Raw genomic sequence first — 21,637 nt, 5'->3', positions numbered from 1 at the left:
TATAAAAGTGGCAGTTAAGACAAATCAAGCAGCATTTGGCTTGTGGTTCACTTTGACTTGATTCGGATGAGTTGTCTAATTTCAGGTTTTATTACATTATTTCCTGTAAGACAGTACAGAGTTTTATGTGAGTACAGAACACAAACATTCTTACAGACAAAAATAAAGCTCATAAAATACCTGAGCTATGAGACAAGTAGTTCTTTATGGATTTGATGTCACATTTTTGTAAAATCCCCATTAAAACCTTCACATTTGATTTTTATTTGAAGTCAACTCAACACAAGACAAGTAAAAACCTGCAGCCAAGTCTCTGCAATTGAAGTCTCATGCTGCTGGCTTCACCTGGGGCAACACTAGATTCTCTATGATTAAAAACACTATTAACGTCTAGCCAGAATAAAGAAAAAGTCACTATGCCCATCTAACCCCACAGAAATTAATACTTTTCATAAAAGATGACTCAAATCCCTTAAGAGCAAGATATTTCCTCATACTGCTTTTATTCTAGACCAAGAAAAAATCTTGGCTTTCTTCAGTGGAAGAAGGGAAAGAGCAAATGCAGACAAAGTCTTAAAAAACATATAGGAAGGAATAAATTAAGCAATTAATAAAAAATAAAAAAAACATAATTATTGTAACTAAGAACCTGGGTCCAAAACCTCAGTTAGAAAAACTCAGATAATCTGCCTCATCCAGACTGTGTGGGTGTAGTTGATCAGATGTGATTGACAGTGGCTTAGAAACAAAAAGAAAACCCAACAACTGTGATCAGATTTTGATTCAAGTATTGCTAAATCTTGATTGGAAGTGGAAGCCGATGTTGACCTCACCTCTGCTGTAGGTGTGGATCTGTGCCTGGAGTCGGATCACGGCTGCGAGCACATCTGCGAGAGCTCCCCGGGCTCCTACCACTGCCTCTGTCTGCCCGGATACACTCTGAATGACAATGGGAAAACGTGTGCAGGTGACAAAAACTGACAAAAAATAACAACTCTGCAGACAATGGACATTTCCAGTTTGTTTCAAAGTAAGGTGTGGATGAAGATGCAGATAATATACAAGGGAACAGAGTGTCAGACACAGAAATAGACTTACAGTAGGTTTTCTATACAGTTGCCTAGATGGCTGACAGCTTCACATATGGATGATAAAAGTGAAAAACCCATGCCAGGGTTTCAGATGCTGGCATGCAAAAAGTATTTTTTTTTTTCAATCAACGTTTAATCATAGTGACTCCCTACATCTTGATGTGTGTGTGTGTGTTTCAGCCATAAATCTGTGTGCTGAGGGAAAACACGACTGTGAACAAATCTGCGTCAGCTCTCCTGGTTCCTTCACCTGCGACTGCAACAAAGGATACAAACTGAACGACGACAAGAAGACCTGCTCAAGTTAGTCTCATATGTGAACACGTACATGCAGAAAACACATGTTCAGACACAATTATCACATTTAAAAACTCCACATGAACAGCTCTTGGCATCGTATTGAGAGGTGTGTACTGCTTGAACATTCATGCTGATATTGACTCTGGTCTTCATGAGCTGCCGATTTCTTTGCAGCTACATGAAGCAGAGTGTGGGTTTGTTCTCTGTTCCCCCCTGCTGCAGTCTGTCACAGTAAAAGGATTATCTGGACATGGGTTACCTCATCCTGCATCTAAAACCATGCATTACCACATGTTCCTTTATATCCTTTTACATCTGTAGAGTCCTGCTCGAATCCTTCAACTTTTCCAACAGCAGTTTTATTCACAAAACTCAAAATGTGTCTATTAAAAAAAAACATAGTTTTAACTTCTTAAGTATTCAGACCCACGTTACATGATTTTAGTTGTACGTTTTAGAGCTACTCTAATCGCATGAATCAGCTTTTTAGAACAAAACCCTACAGGTTCTGTTTGAGGTCAGATCTGTGGCGAGGCAAAGGGAACATAGATGCAATCCCACATGTTTCGCTGCTGTTCGCTCTGCTGCTTACGGCCTTGCTGCTTTCCTCCCCTCAGTGATCGACTACTGTTCGTTTGGGAACCACAGTTGTGATCATGAGTGTGTGAGTGTGCTCAGTGGCTATCACTGCCGCTGTAACGAGGGATACAGGCTGCTGGACGACGGCAAGACCTGCCAGGGTAAGTGGTGTGAACATGAGATAAACTCACAAGTTGTTCATGAGGCAGGTAAAGACACAAGCATGTCCTCCACTAACACACATGCATGAATTCAAAAAGGATCATTTAAAGGTCCCATATTGTATTAAGTGAGATTTCCATGTCTTTTCTGATTATGAAGCAGCTCTAGGTTCTATATTAATACTGTGAATGTATCAAAGCCTCAGTCCACAGAGAAATGCACACAGCCTATATTCTGAATCTGAGCCTTAAAACGAGCCGTCAGGACTTCTGGAACTTTGTGATGTCACACCAAAGCAGCCATGCCCCAAGCCCCGCCCACCTGGACCCACCATCCAACATTGCAGGATTTGGTTTCTCTGAGTGTTTACCTGAAATCTGTGATATTTTTATTGGCTCACTCAGAAAACCCTGTTGTTTCTACAGCTCCAGACAGAAGCCTGGGAGAGGAGATGTAAATCTACGTTGAGATGATTTTTGATTCTTGAAACCACAAATATATTTTCTTATGGATATCTACACTTTAAATAAAACACAGGAAAAGTGTAAAATATAAATGAGGATTTAAAAGCTTTAACCCACAACTTTTCAAACCACATCAGCTGAGGCTACTCCCTCACACACACTCATACCTGACGCATGCTGCACTCACAAACAAACGAGTGAACACGTATGACCTGTTTGTACATTTTCATGTTTGCAGCAAACGCACATACACTCATACACATGTCTCAGGAGCAGCTTCACAGCAACACCTGAAGTTTAATCTTATTGACAGAAAACTGTGAAATGAAGACAATTTACAACCAAACACTGACTTTGCCCCTTGAAGCCAAACAGATCTTCAAAGCACGAGTAACACACCGTGTAATTGTGTCGTCCATTTAACCCAAATACCACAGCTATACTGTGTAAAGATAATAATAACAGATTGTTACGCTCCTGCCGGTTCAGCTGTTCCTGGCTTTTTGAAAACACCTGGTTTATAACTTACATTTAAATACACAAGGTCACTTACAGGTTACAAGCAAGATAATAAAGAAGATGTATGTGTGAGTCACAGCAAATTATAACTTTGACCTTGTTTCTCTAAAATGTATAATAACATTTTATTAAAAAAATCAACTGAATGAAAATGAATATCACAGATTTGTTTCCAATAACCCTCATGACCTCTCAGTTTTCATTCAATTAATATTTTTTTTCCATTTCCAGGATAAATGTTTGGCCGTCACTGCCTCTATTTTACCCTCCCACTCTCCAGATAAATTCAACATAACAACTAAAAAAATGCTTTTTGGCTCAAATATAAATACATGTTTTCATATTGTTCCCCAAAAAATGAAAAAATGTTTCTGGAGGATTTAATTTTACAAGAGCAAAAAAATGGCTGTGTCTTCAACATACATACATACACACACACACTTTAACTCAATGTGTGTGTGTGTGTGTGTTTGTGTTATTTAGCCATTGACCTGTGTGCTGAGGGGAAAAATGACTGTGAACAAATCTGTGTCAGCGCGCCGGGCGTCTTCACCTGCGACTGCAATGAAGGATACACACTCAATGAGGACAAGAAGACCTGCACACGTTAGTCAGGCCCTCACACAAAGACACACACACACACACACACACACACACACACACACACACACAGGTGTACACACACCAACAAACACACATTTACAGTGAGAGCATGTTGCTCCTGGTGCAGGAGTGCAGCCCATTCTCTCCTCCTTATCTTTCATATTGTGTACAATGCCTGAAATCAATCACATGATTCAACGTGTGTGTTATTTAGCCATTGACCTGTGTGCTGAGGGGAAGCATGACTGCGAACAGATCTGCATCAGTGCTCCAGGCGTCTTCACCTGCGACTGCAACAAAGGATTCAAACTCAACAAAGACAAGAAGACCTGCACAAGTCAGTGAATTTCACACACACAAACATTTATCACTGTGAAATTGTCTCACTGTTCTGTCCCTGAGTAAACATGTAATTCAAGCTTGCTTTGCTGGAAAAGGTGTTTTTAGATCTTAAGGGGAAACTGAGGGAAAATTCTGCAAGAGCCAGGAGTGTGACTAACGTGTGCCTGTGATTCATCATTGACCAGGGTTCTGCTCTGTCAGGGTTCCTGTTCTTTTCTAGGGATCATTTTCCAGGACTTTTCCAGGACATTTTCAGTCATGATGTAGCTCATACGACAGACAGGAATTAGCCATACACCAATATGTTCCTATCTGTGGAAGTCTGATTTAAAATAAGTGCAGTCTATACTTGGCTACACTTGTCTATAAAATTATAAACTTGTATACTGAAGTATGAAATTAGGACAAATTGATTTGATAATGACAAATATGACAAACTATTTGTATAAAATGTATCATGTATCATCAGCTTCAGCACCTGAACCACACATGCTAACCCCTTATTCGACAGTTTAAAACAAGTTCATCTAATAAAAACTACCACAGTTCGCAGCAAACACTGACTTACGTACAAGGATAACGTCACTTACATTCTTCAGTTATAATGTGATGTGACTTCAGTGTGCGTTCACAGCACTGCCAAACAAAACTGTTAGCAGCCTATTCAAAGTACTGTGGTCCATAAACTAAACTACCATTTGAACATCAACATGATCCTGAACAAAACAAGAGAATGTTGAAATAATTTTCCTTTCAATTTTCCTTTTTCTCATTTTCCATGTGTTTTCCATGACACATGGGGATCCTGATTGACTGTGTTAACCTTTCTGGACTTGTACAGGTTGAAAAGATTAAAAATTTTTTTTTTATCCTGCAGCCATGTTTTCTGAACTTTTTTGAGGGAGAATGTAAATAATCAAGTACCAAATCCTGAACTGTTGTACAACACTCATGTAGTTGGTTCCCAAAGCTGGTTTTCATGTGTCTGTGTCTGTGTTGGTGTCATTTAAATGTGATGTATTTATGAACTGTGTATTCACAGACATGGACCTGTGTAACACAGTGGAGCACGGCTGCGAGCACCAGTGTGTGAGCACTCCAGGATCTTACTACTGCATCTGCCCAGAGGGACAGCTGCTGCAGGAGGACGGCAAGAGCTGCGGCAGTGAGTTGACCCCTGATGCAGGATTATCTGTACAATGAAAAATCCCTTGATCTGAGGTCTGAGCTGCAAACTCAAAAAACAGGTTCATCTCAGACCTCATCAGCGTCGTCACTCACAATCATGAAAATCACAACTTCATTGATAAGTTTAGTTTTCTCTGCTGCAGTTAGAGGGCTGCAGGGGAATGAAGATCCTGTGGGTCCTGCAGGACCATGAAGAATGAAGCAGGAAGTCACATCATCATCAGTTATTTTAGATCGATCAGCAAATTAAAAAGAAAAGACACATGGCCCAAAGACAGATGGCCCAAAGACAGATGGCCCAAATTTACAAAGCAACAGACACACAACACTGTAGACTGGGGCTATGAATCCAGCTCTCTGATGAGACAGGAGAGTGTCTACTCTGTGAATAACCTGCTCTACTGAACACAACAAATCTGTTGTTGCCCAGATCAGTGCTGGTGTGATCAGATCAGATGAGCTTCACCGAAGGGAAAAACTGTCAAGAGTCCAGATTGTGACCAGAGTAAGAGAAGAGGAGGGTTTATTTCTCCAGGGATGAAATAAAGATGGATGAGAAAATAAACCAAATCTCATACTGATGTTAAAAGCAGCTCAGTTATGTCTGGGAGAAACTGGCTGGAGAGAGACGATGATGATGATGATCATCATCATCATCTTTGGAACTTTCTTTTTCTCTGGGGAGGCTGAAGTTCCTGCCAGTTACCTTCACACAGCACCTACCTGTGGAGATCTGTGGCCGTACAGTCTGATTTATCATTCATCCAACATTTATACTGTAGGAGCACGGCTCCAACTGCCATTAAATAATCAACTTCAGCACATCCTCTGTTACTATGACAACTGTATAGTAACCAAAACAACCTGTGAGCAAAATATCTGACTAACATTACTGTCTCTGAATACTTGAGTTAAACCGATACTGATACAAAATATTAGGGCAATATTTTTATAACACCTTGAGCCATTCTTTCAACTTTGACACAAACGTTCACTTGGACTCAAGGTCGAACGGATTACATTTTGATGGTCAAAGGTCAAAGGTCAAGATCAGTGTGACCTCACAAAACACATTTTAGTTCAACATCTACTAATCTGAGCAAATTTATTTATATTACCAACACACTGACTCATTATATTATTTCTAAAAAATCTATTTTATTCTATCTTATGTTATTCTATAATTAAATTTCTTTTTTTATTTTTAATGTATCAGTCATCTGTGATGCATTCTGAACTACACTAACCTGTATGATTGATTGATTGATTATTGTATTATTTCTTATCTCTCTTTCCTTCAGCCTGCAAGTCTGCCAACATTGACCTGGTGCTTCTAATTGATGGCTCCAAGAGCGTCCGCCCTCAAAACTTTGAGCTGGTCAAAAAGTTTGTCAACCAGGTGGGGCACATTTTCATGTAAACATCTAAAGTAAAAACCTGAATGTATTGAATGGATTTTAGGTCATTGGTGTGACATGTTTACTTCATTTTTTCAGAGCTGACTCATTAAAAAGGCTTTTTTTGAATGAGAATTTCCTTTGAATGACAGTTTAAAAAACACATAATAACAGAAGCACATTAACAGAATCCCTGTGTCATGGTTCAGCTGTGTCAGATGAGTATCCCTCACCTCCTCCTGTGCCTCAGGTTGTGGACTCTCTGGACGTGTCTGCTCATGGTACCAGAGTTGGTCTGGTCCAGTACTCCAGCCGGGTCAGGACAGAGTTCCCTCTCAACATGTACCACTCTGTTGATGAGATCAAGGCTGCAGTCATGAAGGTAAAGTTGTCAGGTGCTACTCACATCTTATCCTCACTTCAGAAATGTTTTAATAGCAGATGCATCACCAGCTACCAGTGTACATAAAGAATGATCACAAACCCTCAAAATAAAGCCAATAAATCGTCTTATCAATATTTTTACTTGCAACGTTATTATTTAAGTGAACTAAGGCTATACAGTCTAAATCTTAATTATAAAAGATACTCACTCCTACACAGACTTTCATTTATGTGCGTCCAACAGGAACAAAAAAGAAACACCTTCATCACATCATGTTCCTTCATCACCTGTGTACTTTTCTGTTCCTGTCCCTCACTAGGTGGAATACATGGAGAAAGGTACCATGACAGGTCTGGCCCTGAAACACATGCTGGAGAACAGTTTCGCAGAGGCAGAGGGCGCTCGTCCGTCCAGCCGCAACATCCCCCGAATCGGACTGGTCTTCACAGACGGACGCTCCCAGGACGACATCACAGAGTACGCCAAGAAGGCCAAAGAAGCCGGTAAGACTCAACCAGTGTGAGGGAGGGTCAGCCCAGATTATTGATGACATCCGCTGTATGTTTGTGATGTGCGTGTTTGTGTGCATGTGTGCAGGTATCACCATGTACGCTGTGGGTGTTGGAAAAGCTGTAGAAGACGAGCTTCGTGAGATCGCGTCTGAGCCTGTGGAGAAACATTTCTATTACACCACCGACTTCACCGCCATCAGCACCATCGCTGAGAACCTCAAACTCAATGTCTGCCCAGGTACGACACTCACCTGGACCTGACCTGTGTAGGAAACAACATATACACAACTTACATGAACCAAAAGACAAAACATACAATAGTACTCAACGTTTTTAGATATATTTATTAATGTTTTAGCAGTGGTCCCTATTCACAATTCTTTTCTCAAGTACTGCACTGTTTAAAAAAAAAAGTACTAATGAATGGAGTATGTTACTTTTGTTCTACTTGAAACCTTCACTCAACTACATCTCATAGAACACACTGTATTTTATATGAAGGCTCAATATAGACAGTTTGCATCATGATGTATTTATGTATAATGATTCACTGAATAGGTTTGGTGTGTTCAGGAACATGTTTGCTTACTTGCAACTCCACTGTTTAAATTAATTTTGCAGAATTTTTCATTCACCTCATTTCAGCGTCTTGTGCATTATTTTAAAATTAATTATCATTACTTATATTATATTATATTCCTTATCATTATAATAAGATTTTGGTCAACATGAAGTAAAATTCAAAAGATGTGACTCATGTGACACCACTCCCAGTGTGTGTGTGTGTGTGTGTGTGTTTGTGTGTGTGTGTGTGTGTGTGTGTGTGTGTGTGTGTGTGTGTGTGTGTGTGTGTGTGTGTGTGTGTGTGTGTGTGCTGGCAAGTCAGTGTAACCATGTCTTGTTCTTTGGCTCCATCTATTGACAAAAATACAACATGACAGTTGGAGAAAACGAAAGAAAATGTATAACAATAACAAAATATAAAACAAAAAATGTCATAAGTCCACATCGAAAGGGGTAATAATTTAGAATTCTAACTTTTCTCTTTTCATATAGTCCACTCCCCTTATCCTGCAGTTTAAACTGCAGCAGTGCATCATATCTCTCATGTCCCTTAAGTGATGAATAACTGCATCATTAAGACAATGTGGGGAAGTGAAAGTATAAATAGATAAAGTGAGGGTGCCTCCATGTATTTTTGATTAAATGTACTGTTTTGCTTGTGTCTGTGTCTTCTCTTTTCTCTCTCTGTGTCTGCAGAGGAGAGTCAGGGGGAGATAGAGGTGAAAGATCCCTGTGCATGTGAGAGTCTGGTGGAGTTCCAGCAGGCCACCATGAGCAGCCTGGATCAGCTCACACAGAAACATATCCTTTTTAAACATCTGTAGACAAACACAAGCTATTATCTAACATCAGGTAAGGACCTGGGAAGGACCTGGGGAGGACCTGGTGGCCTAGGGCTTGTGACCCCTTAAAATGAAGCAATGGATACTCACGATCCCCGTCACCAGTTGCATGTCTCAACCAAACTGCTGAGATGTGATCTGGTAATTGAAGAGAAAACAGCAAAGATCAGGGAAGTGTAAGAATATAACCAAGGGGAGCTTGAACATATTTTTCACATAAGTTTCAGGTTAGGAACTACTGGCTCAACACTTGGAACCAATATGAAACCAAAATAACTACCAACCCTTTTTTACAGAGTAAATGTATTTTCCTAGTACTGAATGTTTTTTAGAAGTCTCAGTGACCTCAGTTCCTAATTTAGATGTGCAGGAAGTTGTTGGCTGTTCAACCAGGAACAAACAGGAAAAATGACCCTTGACCCAAGACATTGGGTGAAATTTCTCTGTGGGTGCATTACTCTGTGGAATCTGCCAAATTGCATGTGGTCACTGAATTCAGCGATAATACAAAAATATTTCTGAATGAAATTTTAAGGCTGAGATAATGCACTCCACAGATGTAGAGCTACAGCTGCAGTTCCATCTGTCTTTTCACTGAGTTGGACTTTGAGTGTGTTGATCCAGGTCTTATAATACATCCATGATCCATTGGCAAACCATTATCTTACATCAGTCTGAACACATCCTATGAAAAGACCAAAACCAACAATAACTTGATTCTTCTACACCTGTTTAAAACACTCTGATACTGGATGTATGATTCCTCTGTGTGATTCCTACAGAGCCTGACTGTTGTCTTGAAATTATTAACACTGTTGCTCTGGATGACATATTCCTTCATCACTATGGATGCACACACTGTGGTTTATCTTCACTCAGTCACACACACCGTCACGTTACTCTAAAAACTCACTCGAGCAACAAATATAGATTAATCCACTGCTAAAAATAGTCCCCAACAAATGCCTCCTATTTGAATAAAGTTTGCTGAAAATTACATTGACTGCAGATACAAAGCTGATATGAAGCTATATTTGTGAGGTGTTTTAAATATTTTTGTCTTCAGTAGAAACCAATGGGCTTGGAGTTTATTTCTACAGACGAGGTAAGGAAGTATAAAAGTATAGATATGGAGATGGATAGATGTATAGATTTCTTAACATTGAGAAAAATATAGGATAAGGTCAGTTGTTTGGTTAGTCTACAGTTCTAAATATTAAATATATATGTAAATATAAATATTACGAGATGATGAAAATGATGAAACAGCAATTCAGTAACAAAAAAGAGCCTAAATTTATGAACTGACAAATGTTTGATATTTGTCAAAAACCTGATGGATGTACATAGCTATATTTATGTACGGTAAATACCAATACATTATGTCTTTATTATTCCTTAATCAGCCGTCTACTGGCTGGTATGACTGCTCGTCTGGAGCAGCTGGAAAACCAGCTTCTCTCCAGGAAGTGATCTCGTCATTACAGTGGGCGAACAGGACGCCACAGAGGAAGAATAACAGAATGAGGAGGAGGAGGGCACATCCCAGAAAGATCTCTTACAGGGGAAATCAGAAACTCTTCTAATCAATGGACAATCCAAAGTGTCTTCTCACAAAGCCTTTGTAGACTTCAGTAGATCTGTTGATCTTGACGTTTATGAGGATGACATTTACCTGAAAGCTTGTGATATAGATTCATATTTCTGATATAGATGTATATGACCTAATTTGTACACATTTTGAAAAAGAAAAAAACACAACAGCAACACTACATCCACTAGGCGTTGTTACAAGACAAAAAAAACAAATGTTTTCATAAAACGGATGAATATTAAATTTTCCCCAGGACATGTTCACCTCTGGGGATCTGAAACCTACAGTATGCATTGTACATACAGTCTGCCAACAAACAAACAGATTTAAGGATAAATATGAGAGATTTTAAAACATGTGTTCTTAACCTGCATGTAATGTGTTATTGCACTTCATCTGTGCAGTCAGACGCACAAAGAGGATTGTCAGCATGTTGGCATCTTTGTAAACTTGATTTAATCAATGTACTGATACGGTACACAGAGAAAACATCAGTGTTCATTCACAGTCACACACCATTTGTCAGCTTCTCTTAGTGCCCTGTTTATACTTGATCTGTTTTGTACGGTTTGTTAAATATGATGTATTTATAGCTTATTTTTTCTTTTTTTGTACCAACAGTAGAATAGCAAATAATAAAGTTGGAGCGGAGAGAACAGGAGTTAGCAAAATGAAGTGTTGTTACCACTCCCGATATTACGTCATTCACGTCATTAGGTAGTTTCAGACAAAATCATTATGTACTAGTTTTTAATGGCACGCCTGATTGGCTTTTTAGTGGGGAGAATCGCTGAAGAAGAAACTGGGTAAGAGTTTAAAAAAGGGAAGTTAGAAGTATAAAGTATCACTATTCACTAAAGCTGTGGTCTGTTGTTGATTGAGGTGTTCATATTATAGGAATCAGTTGTATTTTACTCCAACTAAATATGACCTTTCTATCGTGAATAAAAATTTGTTCTTCACTCTGCACTTTCTACATTTTGTCCTTTCAACAATCTTGACATGTCCATATATTATTTTACATACAGGTCAAAACTTTGCATTTGAGGCAGTTATTCATGACCAACCAGCTTTGGAGTGCACTGATTCTTAGTATTAACAAGAGGGAATTACAGAGACTCCAAAATATTCAGTTAAAAAATAATTAAAATAATTCTCATAAAATCAGTTATACTGTTTCATTGACCACTCTATGTAAATTAATATGACCACCTCAACTATGGTAGATTTTATTATGGTAGAAAACTCTTGCAGTTTTGTATAAAAAAGACCACCACAAATTTATAGCCCTTTATATTTGAATGCCTGTATGTTTTTGTATATTTTCTAATAGCTTTACCTTTTTGTATTTTTCTGATGAATCCCTGTATTAAGGCACAGAAGGCAATAAAAGAGGGAACTTTTCACTTCTGACTGATGTGTTGTTTTACATCTCAGGTTTAATTTTCACTTTGGAATTCCATATTTTCAAGGCCTTGGGTTATTGAGTGGTTATCTGCACTCAATGTTTGTAGACAACTAACTTTTTTACTTCTAGTTAAAGTTGAAGACAGCAGCTGGCCTTTGAGGTTTTTATGGGAAGCAGGAGAACAACAAATTCAAGTTTTTGAGGCAGATGTGAATAGTTCTCCCTCTTGGATACTTGGATCTTTTAAATGATATTAATGTGGCATTAGTTACAATGTGCCTCAACCCAGGCACAGATTAAGTTTCATTAATGAAAGATGAACATCATGTCCCCACACTGTAGGTGGTACAATACAGTAATGAATCTAGTTAACATGCACATTCCAGTCCACAAGAGTAGATGTAACAATGAAAAAAACAACACATTTAGCCTATCAGTATTCAGCAGAGTATTGTTAAGAACACATTACCTCCAGCAGCTGATCATAGAAAACCTGATTTTACCAAATCACAAATCAACAACAACAAAACAGTTGTAGTAAAAAGCAAACCTACAGACGTTGTCGCAACAAAGGCATTTGTAGATAAAAGGTGCTCATTAATATGGCCACGGACAAAATAGTAACTCTAACAATGTCAGTTAACTGCACTGAACTTAAAATATATAAAGAAATAAATAAAAATCTTTTCCCCCAAAGCAGAGTTAGGAGGAGAGACAACACTGTTACAACACTGTATAATGACGTTTACAGAACATTATGATGTTACAGGGAAGTTGACCTTTGAACATGTGGTTATAAAATGTCATCACTTCATCATTTTATCCTGTTTGACATTTGTGTTCATCTCATAATTAGTGTATGAATTATTGAGCTGGCCAAAAACGTGTTTTGTGAGGTCACAGTGACCTTGACCTTTGACCTTAAACACTGTTTCTAAATTCCCTATACGCAGTATCAAATTACACTGTTCATTTGAGGAAATCATAGTCCTGTACACAAAAAGTGTTACCAGTGGAGTGGAGGGGGTTGGCAGATACTCGTGCTGGCACGAGGACGGGGTGGATGGAGGGATCTACAGAACAAAGGAGACTGCTGTATGTTTGTTTTGTTAAACAAATAGTTCACTTGTCAATTTCACCCATGACCACTGCACAACCTTAGGCATGTTTATTGCTGTAACCATGACAACAAAGCTCCTCTAACTTTAAGGAATGGATTTCTGTGCCCAATTCTAAACAAACTGTGAAGGTTCCACAACCTTAATCCTTATTATTGTTACCAGGATGATCAAAGTCCAGTATGCCTGCCGCTGCTACTCTCCTCAAGTTTGAGGATTTGTTAGAAATACTAAAAAAAAAAAAGCATGATCAGCACATCTGTACTTTTAACTGACTTCCCCACAAGATATGTTGACTTCAAACAGAAGCCCTGGTCCAGGGTCCCCCAGACCCCCTGGACCCCTGAGGCTGTGCCCATGTGGCCACTTGAGTAATACATCCATGCCCATACCGTCAGACAACACTGGGTTTTAAGTGTTTAATTTTCTACTCAATTTTCTACTCATAGTGGTGACCTTTAAGATAGAGGATTACATTTTCTTTCTAAAGATACTCAGGCCTTAGTTTGACAGTGGGGGCCACTGGTTAAAACACAGAGCTAAGTCTATACTCAGTGTGTGGTACTTTTGCATATTCCAAAAAAGGTCTCATCTTTTATTCCATCCTTACTCCATAATCAATGTAACTAATCACTACATAATTAACTTACAAATTACAGAGAAACCAATACATGAGTATAAAACACATAATCTACAATATCTACTTATGTCACTAACAATTTCTGACTATGAGTGGAGCGTTTTAAGCCCAATTAGGAAGTGAAAACGTTTTTACTAAACCTTTCTTTGTAATACCCATGATGATGATGATGATGATGAAGATGATGCATTCACAACTCAAGTTCCATTTTAACAGCGATAAGTATCCAAAAGTTTGTTCTCAATGGGTTCACTAAGTTTTTTTTTGTTTTGTTTTGTTTTTTTAAAGAGTCCCAAGTGAATCATTCAACACTTAAAGGAACAATGCTGATTCCTTGAGGATTTCCATCTGCTGTGTTTAAAGAGCAGCTCCACAGGGATCAGTTACTGCTTTCAAACAGAGAGCGTCGTTACTGACGATGACATTAGACACATTTTCTCAATAGACTGTGATGCAAGACATGTTTGTTCTAGAAGTTTCTTTTCTTTTTAACAACCAACACCAAGTATAGCAAAAGTTTTACTGAAACTGATGAGTTCTGGTAGATGAAAGTCAGGCTGCAGCAAATTACTATTTTTATTATTGAGATACAAATTAAAATCTAGATTTACTAATTAAACCTTTTGTTTTGTCAGAAAATATTGAAAAATTCCGAGATTTCTCACATTCACACATATTTCTCCGAGCCACAGCTGACATATTTAAATTATGACTTCAACTAACAATTGTTTTTATTAATGTTTAATCTGCCAACTTTTTTATTTTTCATTTTTACAATTTATTGATTCAAATGACTTGTTTTGTCACTGATAAATCAATCAACTTGAAAATCTCAAAAATGTTGGTGGCCTGAGAACAGCTGATGGCATTATGGAGGTCAAATAATGCCTTCTCAGAGCAGTTTTTATTTTAATGATAATGACCAAACATTCAGTACTGAACTGAAAAAAGGGGATGCTCATAGTTTCTTTTCTGTTTGACAGAAAAAAAGATCACTTGTCAATTCGCCGTCTTTCTCTTGAGTCTTTCCTTTTAATTCTTCTCGTTGCTAACCAGCTATTTGTTTTGATGCTCCAGTTTTTACCATGGATGTAATCTTTTAGTGCACAGTCAGATAGAGAAGTATACAATGTGGTCTGGCAGCATCAACATGAAAGTTCCTTTCACTGGGTTTTCACAGTAATAGGAGTTAATACAAGACAAAAAAAAAAACAAAAAAACAACGAAAGCAGCTTTTAAACATTTTTAATGTTTTTAGATCATTTATGTACGTCCATCTGTCCCATTCTCATGAACATTAATATTTTAGTAACAGTTTGAAGAAACATTTCAGTTTTGCACAAACATTCACCTTGAATCATGGATGAACTAATTAAATTTTGGTGGGCAAAGGTCAAAGGTCGAGGTCACTATGATCTCACAATACATGTTTCAGCCATAACTCATGACTTTATACACTAATTATGACACAATTTAACTCACATTGTGAGTTAAGGCAGTTATTCTAGTTTTGCTATATAATTGCATATTTTCACCAAAATTGTACTGTTTTGGAAACGATTTGTCAGCCCACTTGCAATACCCTTGCAGCCGCCATTGGGCTAGTTGGGAACCACTGGTTTACAGAGTATGGAAATTCTTTCAAGAGTAAGTTTGATAGATTGAGGATTAAACCAGGGAATTAAAATAGCTGAAAATGATTCTGAGACACAAACTTTTTCTTGTTAAGTGTAAAATGATGCAACAACTTAAAGGAAAACTTTTTATCATCACAACCAGACTCTGAATCGCTCCAAAGTTTGTGTTAATTTGTTTTGTAGTAAAAGTTTATAAAAGAGCAAACAAGTCACACAAGGTTTGAAACAATATTGCCCTGGTGGATAAACAGCTGATATGACCAAAGGGCACGTCCATGGTGAATACTCTTGTTTTCAAACAACCTTGTTAATGTCAGTGAACTTAATCAGCTGTTTACTGACGATGAGGCAACTTGTTTTTAATTAACTAAAAAAAACATTTTGAGTAAATAATCATCTTAAATATCACAGTTAGTAGAGTTGAGACTTGCTCCTTGTAATTGAAGATTCTTTAATGACAATGATGAGAAACTCTCTCAGAAGACATATCTAATAAATCCCTTTGATAGTGTGAGTGTGTGTGTGTGTGTGTGCGCGTGTGTATGTGTGCTGTATGTTAAATCCTACATAACAAGCTACCCTAGTGTGTGACCTTTACCGTTAGGGCCTAATGAGGGCGGATGAGATGGTTTCTTGCTCTGTGTCCTGCAGCATGACTCACTTCCTGAATACACCAAGGGTTACTGAAAATGTCAGGAGGTCCCAGAGGTCCTTCCTGTGGAAAGTGCAACAAAGTCCTGATGACAGTAAGTTTACTCAAGCAAGTGCAATATCGTGAGGAGTGTGGGGCTGAGGTGCTAAACTGGAGAACACAATTTCTGCAACTCAAGTGAAAAAAGCAGTGATGTCATAACCAAATATTCAGCGTGGAGTGGAGATTTCTTCACACTTCTAAGGCCCTCAGGGCTACAATAACATGCTGCTGGAGTTTTGACCTCTTCATAATAAAATATTTTAACAAACAGAGCTATTCTTCCTTTCCCTCTAACATTACAAGGTCCAGTTGTGATCATTTGTGGGAGATATTTATTTGTCCATTGTATCCTGTTAACCACTGTAAAAGGAACACTCGCATGGTAAACATGAAAAAAACCAACCAAAAAAAAAAATCAACCAAAATCACATTAGAGTTTGTTTGGATTTGATCAGTTACAGTACAATTCTGTTTTGACCAATACAGAATCTTTTGTTTACCAATATCAGTATTTTAACATCCATGCAGAACATACACAAAAACCACAATCCCAAAAACACTGGTATTGTTGATGAGGATCTATGGGGCAAGGACGTTTTTCACACAGATTTGATTCATCATGAAGATTCAAGTGAATCAGCGTAGGGTTCACCTGTGGTGTTCAAATTTGGCAACCTCAACAAATTTATACCATCCACCCATGTTGACAGTTTTGACCACTGGTGCATTAAGGAGGGTTAGGGTGAGTTCGTGAGATCAGGCTTTGGTGTTTGGTGCTATTGCTGATGATGGCACCAAACAAAAAGTCAGATGATCATCAAAGTTTTTACAATTAATTCTGAGTCTTTATGTCTATGTCAAGTTCTGACAGGGTCCATCCGATAGTTGGATAGTTGGCACACACACACACACACACACACACACACACACACACACACACACACACACACACACACACACACACACACACACACACACTATCTAAACATGCATATGCAAACCCCCAAATCCTTGGATGATTTCCAACCAAACCACATAAAGTCTGAGACTTCCTGCAGCAACAATGTTGGTGTGGTGATGTAAGCACTTTGACTCAGGTAAGCACAGGTAAGCACTGTGTAGTCGTATGGCTTCAAACATGTCAAAATAGAAATAAAATTAGTATTGAAACAATAATGCCATAACCTTTTCTACAGTTTATTCATGCACCTCTGACAGCTCTGAACTGCACTGTACACAACGTTTGCTGGTTGTCTATTGTCAGTGTTTGCACACAGTAATAACAACAGCATTACTGTTGCATTACAAACAGGCCTGTTTGTGGTATATAATGTAATTCTTTCCTTTTTATTTGCAGGACATTTTATTCTTTAAATTCCATCTCATACAGATTCCAACAGCTCTATTCTGAGTCTGCTGGACGCAGAAGCAATGAGAAGTTACAAGTTTGGTCAAAACCTCAAATACAAACAATTTGACAAAAACAGACACTAATGCTTCAGACATGATTGAAAGCAAACATTAACACTGATGCAGATACTATTTAAAGGACACCGAATGTTGAATTTATTTGATCAAATGGTTAATTTCTCAGAAAATGCATATATGTGTGCCATAATTATTCATTACTTGGTTTGTTATTGTTGTTTTTTATGAGACAGTGGAAAGGACAACATACAGTTAAAATGATGAAATGAGTACAACTCATTCTTTTTGAACAACTGCAAGATTATATTCACTCCAACTTAAAACATTTCTTCAAGTAATTTGGTTTTAAAAATATTGCGGCTATTGTTGAATTTGAAAATGTATTCTTTTTATTATGAATAGTACAAATAGAAATTGTGGAAATTGTCATGTCATTTATATAGTGTATATCTCTGACTCACTGTTGGGGCTCTCAAGATGCAATGTGAAGTCATTCTTTGGGATGCCATAATCATTTAAGAGTTGGGAAGCTTGAATTCTATTACATTAGACTTTAATATTTTAATATTTTAACAACTAATATTTTTTAATGTACAGCACATGTCCTGTTACTCCTGGCGTCTAATCAAATCTTTTTTCCTCAGGTTAACGATCAAGTTTTTTTTGTTTTGTTTTGTTTTTTTTATTATAATATTGCTCTTTTTTTCTGGGAATTTCTGATCTTAAACTTAAGAACTGCATTCATTGCAGAATAGTGGATTGTCTTATGACTCAACAACACAAGTCTTTGGGTTCTATGATTATTCTCAATATTTACTATCATGTTTTCTCATTTGTTGGATCTTCAGCCTTCAAGAGATGAACGTCTCCTCTGCCAATGTGACTGTGGTTATAGAGTATCGAGACTCCTTCACTAAAGCTGTGACCAAGAATGTGATTGTTGTGGTTCTCAGCATCTCCATCAACTACATCAATGCAGGCCTCATTTGCACCTTTCGCAAACACCAGGTACTCCATTCCTTTCATTATATGCACACACTACTAAAACCTTTATGAAAGAAATATGCTAGAAATAAATATTTTTATAAGTGATATCCTGATCAAGTCTTGACCCCAGTCTAAGTCCTTTAATGTTGGGGACCAGAGTCAGATGTCACTTATATTTACTTCACAGAAATGTATTTAAGAAGACATTTTATTTCCTCCAGATCTTCTACATGAATCCTCGGTACATACTGTTTTTTCACCTGGTGGTCAATGACATGATCCAAGTGACGCTGACTGTCATGCTGTTCATCATCAGCTACACCATCTACAAACTCAGTGTCTCCCTCTGTTGCACCTTCATCCTTCTTGCTCTGTTCACCACTGAAAACACCCCACTGAACCTGGCTTGCATGGCGGTGGAGTGCTACATCGCCATCTGCGTCCCCCTTCGCCACGTGCAGATCTGCACTGTCAGGAGGACTTTAATGCTGATTGGTTTAATCTGGGTGACAAGCATGTTGTCTGTTCTTCCTGATCTCTTCATCACCTTGGCCACAGAACCACTGGACTTCTTCCATTCCCGGGTGTTCTGCCTCAGGGAAACTGTCTTCCCAAATCCCCACATTATCAAGAAGAGGGACACCACTTATATCATCTATCTTGTTATAGTTTGGTTTGTTATCTTTTATACTTACTTCAAGATCTTGTTTACTGCAAAAGCTGCAAGCAAAGATGCTAAAAAAGCCAGAAACACAATCCTACTCCATGGGTTTCAGGTGCTGCTCTGTATGGCAACATATGCAGAACCCCTGTTAAAACATGCTCTGCAGCAATGGTTCCCTAAGAATTACACAGACTCCCTCTTTGCTACTTATATTATAGTACAGATTCTTCCACGATCCATCAGTCCAATCATATATGGTATACGAGACAAAACTTTCAGGAGGCATCTGAAAAGGTATCTGTTGTGTACAGCGAGCTCACAGTAAGCATCATTTCATGGAGGATCCTAAAAACTTTTCCTCTGTTCAGATGGAAACAAATGTTTGAGTTACTGAGGCTGAATTTGTTCATTTTTGTTTTGCATATGAAGTTACTAGAAAAAGTTTAACTAATGATGTGTTAGGTATCAAACATTGAATACCCAAGATTCTGATTCAAGTCATAATTTTCCTTACACGGGCTTGTTTGTTGTGGATTTTTCACTTGTGTGATATGATCATTTTTGCTGCTGACATTTTATGTTTTTCCTCCCACCTTCAAAGAACCTTTTTAAAACTGGTGAGTGAAATTAGAAATAAGTTCCAAACTAAACAACTCTTCCAACTTCAACAACCATATAGGTCATTTTTATTTTAACCCTCTGATATGACCCATGCAACCCAGGCATACCAGACCTTGGTTGTCATGGTTACAATAATAAACACACTGAACCAGTGTACAGTACCAAAAGCTACCTTTGTTGCCATGCTTACTATAATAACAGACATGGCTTGGGTTAGGAAAAGATGGTGATTTGGGTTCAAATAAGTACTTCCTCAACATTAGACAATCTTTGTTGTCATGGTTACAATAACAACGTAGTTAACTTTGTCGAACGGTCATGGATAATAGAGACAACATAAACTGCTACTCCCACACGGGAATCAAGCACCATTGTCCTTTGTCATTTTCCTGTGTTTTGTTGACCCATCCATCCACCCCAACCTCCTCCTGACGTGGAGTCTTTCGCTCATAAACTACAGCACCACACTTTTCCCTTTGCTCCTGTCATAATTACCACGACCATGTCGCCTAGCAACAAAACATAAATATGGGTTATAGTAACCTGCTGCACAGCCGAACTGTGGGGCCTTTTTTTTTTACAGAACTGTCGCAAACACATGAACAATTTAAATTGAAGCTGCAACTCAAGATTAATTGAATTAACCTTTTCATATTGCACATTACAATTAACTCACAAAACTTCGCCAGCTGTGTATGAACATGTTAAAGCTGAAAAACTTTTGCTTCATGAACAGAACCAACAGAACTGTGACTTTTTTATTTGTGCTCAAAAACAGCAAAAAAGTAAACAAAACTAAATTGACGCACACAAGCACACACACACACACACACACACACACACACACACACATACACACACACACACACACTTACTGCCCACATGTATGCACCTACCACCTAAACGCCTACATTTTTTGTATCCACACCCAGGGAATCATGGGATTTGCCACCAGGCAAAATATAAAGTCTGAGAATTTCTGGAGCCACATTTTTGGTGTTCTGGTCTAAATGCAGTAACTAAGGTAAGTAGCACCTGCTGTACATGGCAGCTTTGAACTACAGTCTGACTCCACTTAATTTTACGATTGTAAATGTGTCTGATCCTCCGGCTGAGGTGACTCCTTCTTTCACATGTTGTCACTGAGTGACCTTACTGTTGATAAATATGTTGATCTAAGTTGTTTAATCCACTGGTTAATGCTGAAACACTTTGATATTGATTGAGTAAGCTACTGGTTATCATGTTTAGTATATGTGGCTACAACCACTACTGCAACAACTAAACAACTACATTTTAAAATGTCATTATTGTCATAGATTTTAATTTATTGTAAAGTTGTCACTAAATATTCAAATATATTATTTTTTTCTGTTACATCAGTATTCAAATCCCCAATGAATATTCAATCCAATGTGTGTTTTAGCATCACTAATTTAATTATATTGCTAATAAAAATATCATGTAAAAAGTTAATTATGCATATTGATGTTGTCCTCCCTTCATGTCCTCTGACACAAATGCACAATACTGGATTTATTTTACTTTTCTTTTAATTTGATGTCTTATCTAAAACATCAGTTGTAAGGGCCTTTTAGGCACAGATTTGTATTTGTTGAATTGTTTATATTACATGTGAACTATGCTAAGGTTATGTTGATATTTGCTATTATACTTGTTTTAAGTGCTAGAATAAAAGTGGACATATTCATGATAGGAGAAAGTGGCATAAAGCATGTTGTAATGTGCGTAGGAAAATAAGTTTAGAAACAACATAGCGTTAAGTCTGCAAAACTTTGCCTCATGGATCAAGCTTCTGACTGTGTAATATCTTATTCCGTTAACAATGTGTGGTTAGGATGATGTGAGGAGGAAGTCTGTAATGGACTGTGCTGTAC

At 37.9% G+C, this 21,637-nt stretch overlaps 3 protein-coding genes and 1 long non-coding RNA gene across 22 annotated transcripts in view; 2 read left to right on the top strand and 2 right to left on the bottom strand.

The window, feature by feature from the left end:
* Positions 1-7,458, bottom strand: part of rbpjl (recombination signal binding protein for immunoglobulin kappa J region-like) — a 64,555-nt gene extending 57,097 nt beyond the window's left edge. For 13 of the 15 annotated variants that reach the window (XM_071494185.1, XM_071494176.1, XM_071494179.1 and 10 more), the window contains exons 1-3: positions 7,318-7,458; positions 6,879-6,995; positions 834-939 (exon numbers count right to left, since the gene is read on the bottom strand). The gene's annotated coding sequence lies outside the window, so the exon portion shown is untranslated. Of the gene's footprint in view, positions 1-833; positions 940-3,940; positions 4,009-6,878; positions 7,014-7,317 lie in introns of all 15 variants that reach the window. The other 2 variants (XM_071494180.1, XM_071494177.1) reach the window with 2 other exon arrangements.
* Positions 1-11,948, top strand: part of matn4 (matrilin 4) — a 29,535-nt gene extending 17,587 nt beyond the window's left edge. Inside the window, exons 6-17 of one of the 4 annotated variants that reach the window (XM_071494167.1) lie at positions 845-967; positions 1,272-1,394; positions 2,009-2,131; positions 3,599-3,721; positions 3,933-4,055; positions 5,103-5,225; positions 6,550-6,647; positions 6,896-7,027; positions 7,350-7,533; positions 7,628-7,780; positions 8,803-8,907; positions 10,363-11,948. In XM_071494167.1, the coding sequence (XP_071350268.1) occupies positions 845-967; positions 1,272-1,394; positions 2,009-2,131; positions 3,599-3,721; positions 3,933-4,055; positions 5,103-5,225; positions 6,550-6,647; positions 6,896-7,027; positions 7,350-7,533; positions 7,628-7,780; positions 8,803-8,907; positions 10,363-10,421 (1,469 nt within the window). In that variant the 3' untranslated portion in view covers positions 10,422-11,948. The remainder of the gene's footprint in view (positions 1-844; positions 968-1,271; positions 1,395-2,008; positions 2,132-3,598; positions 3,722-3,932; positions 4,056-5,102; positions 5,226-6,549; positions 6,648-6,895; positions 7,028-7,349; positions 7,534-7,627; positions 7,781-8,802; positions 8,908-10,362) is intronic. The other 3 variants (XM_071494170.1, XM_071494168.1, XM_071494171.1) reach the window with 3 other exon arrangements.
* LOC139630596 (uncharacterized) overlaps positions 8,927-21,637 on the bottom strand; it is a 71,715-nt gene continuing 59,004 nt past the window's right edge. For both annotated transcript variants that reach the window (XR_011693183.1, XR_011693182.1), the window contains 2 exons: positions 15,944-16,060; positions 8,927-9,086 (listed from right to left, as the gene is read on the bottom strand). This is a non-coding gene — a long non-coding RNA (uncharacterized lncRNA). The remainder of the gene's footprint in view (positions 9,087-15,943; positions 16,061-21,637) is intronic.
* LOC139630591 (odorant receptor 131-2-like) lies at positions 18,318-21,629 on the top strand. Its single transcript, XM_071494199.1, has 2 exons — positions 18,318-18,475; positions 18,676-21,629. Exons 1-2 carry the CDS (start codon positions 18,326-18,328, stop codon positions 19,441-19,443), a joined length of 918 nt encoding a protein of 305 aa, XP_071350300.1. The 5' UTR covers positions 18,318-18,325; the 3' UTR covers positions 19,444-21,629.

Source organism: Trachinotus anak, unplaced genomic scaffold (assembly GCF_046630095.1).
Source record: "Trachinotus anak isolate AG129_WGS33_773 ecotype Australia unplaced genomic scaffold, CSIRO_AGI_Tana_v1 ptg000013l, whole genome shotgun sequence".
Classification (NCBI taxonomy): Eukaryota; Metazoa; Chordata; class Actinopteri; order Carangiformes; family Carangidae; genus Trachinotus; species Trachinotus anak.
The sequence above is the reverse complement of the archived record's forward strand: the minus strand, read 5'-3'. Positions and strand labels throughout refer to the sequence as shown.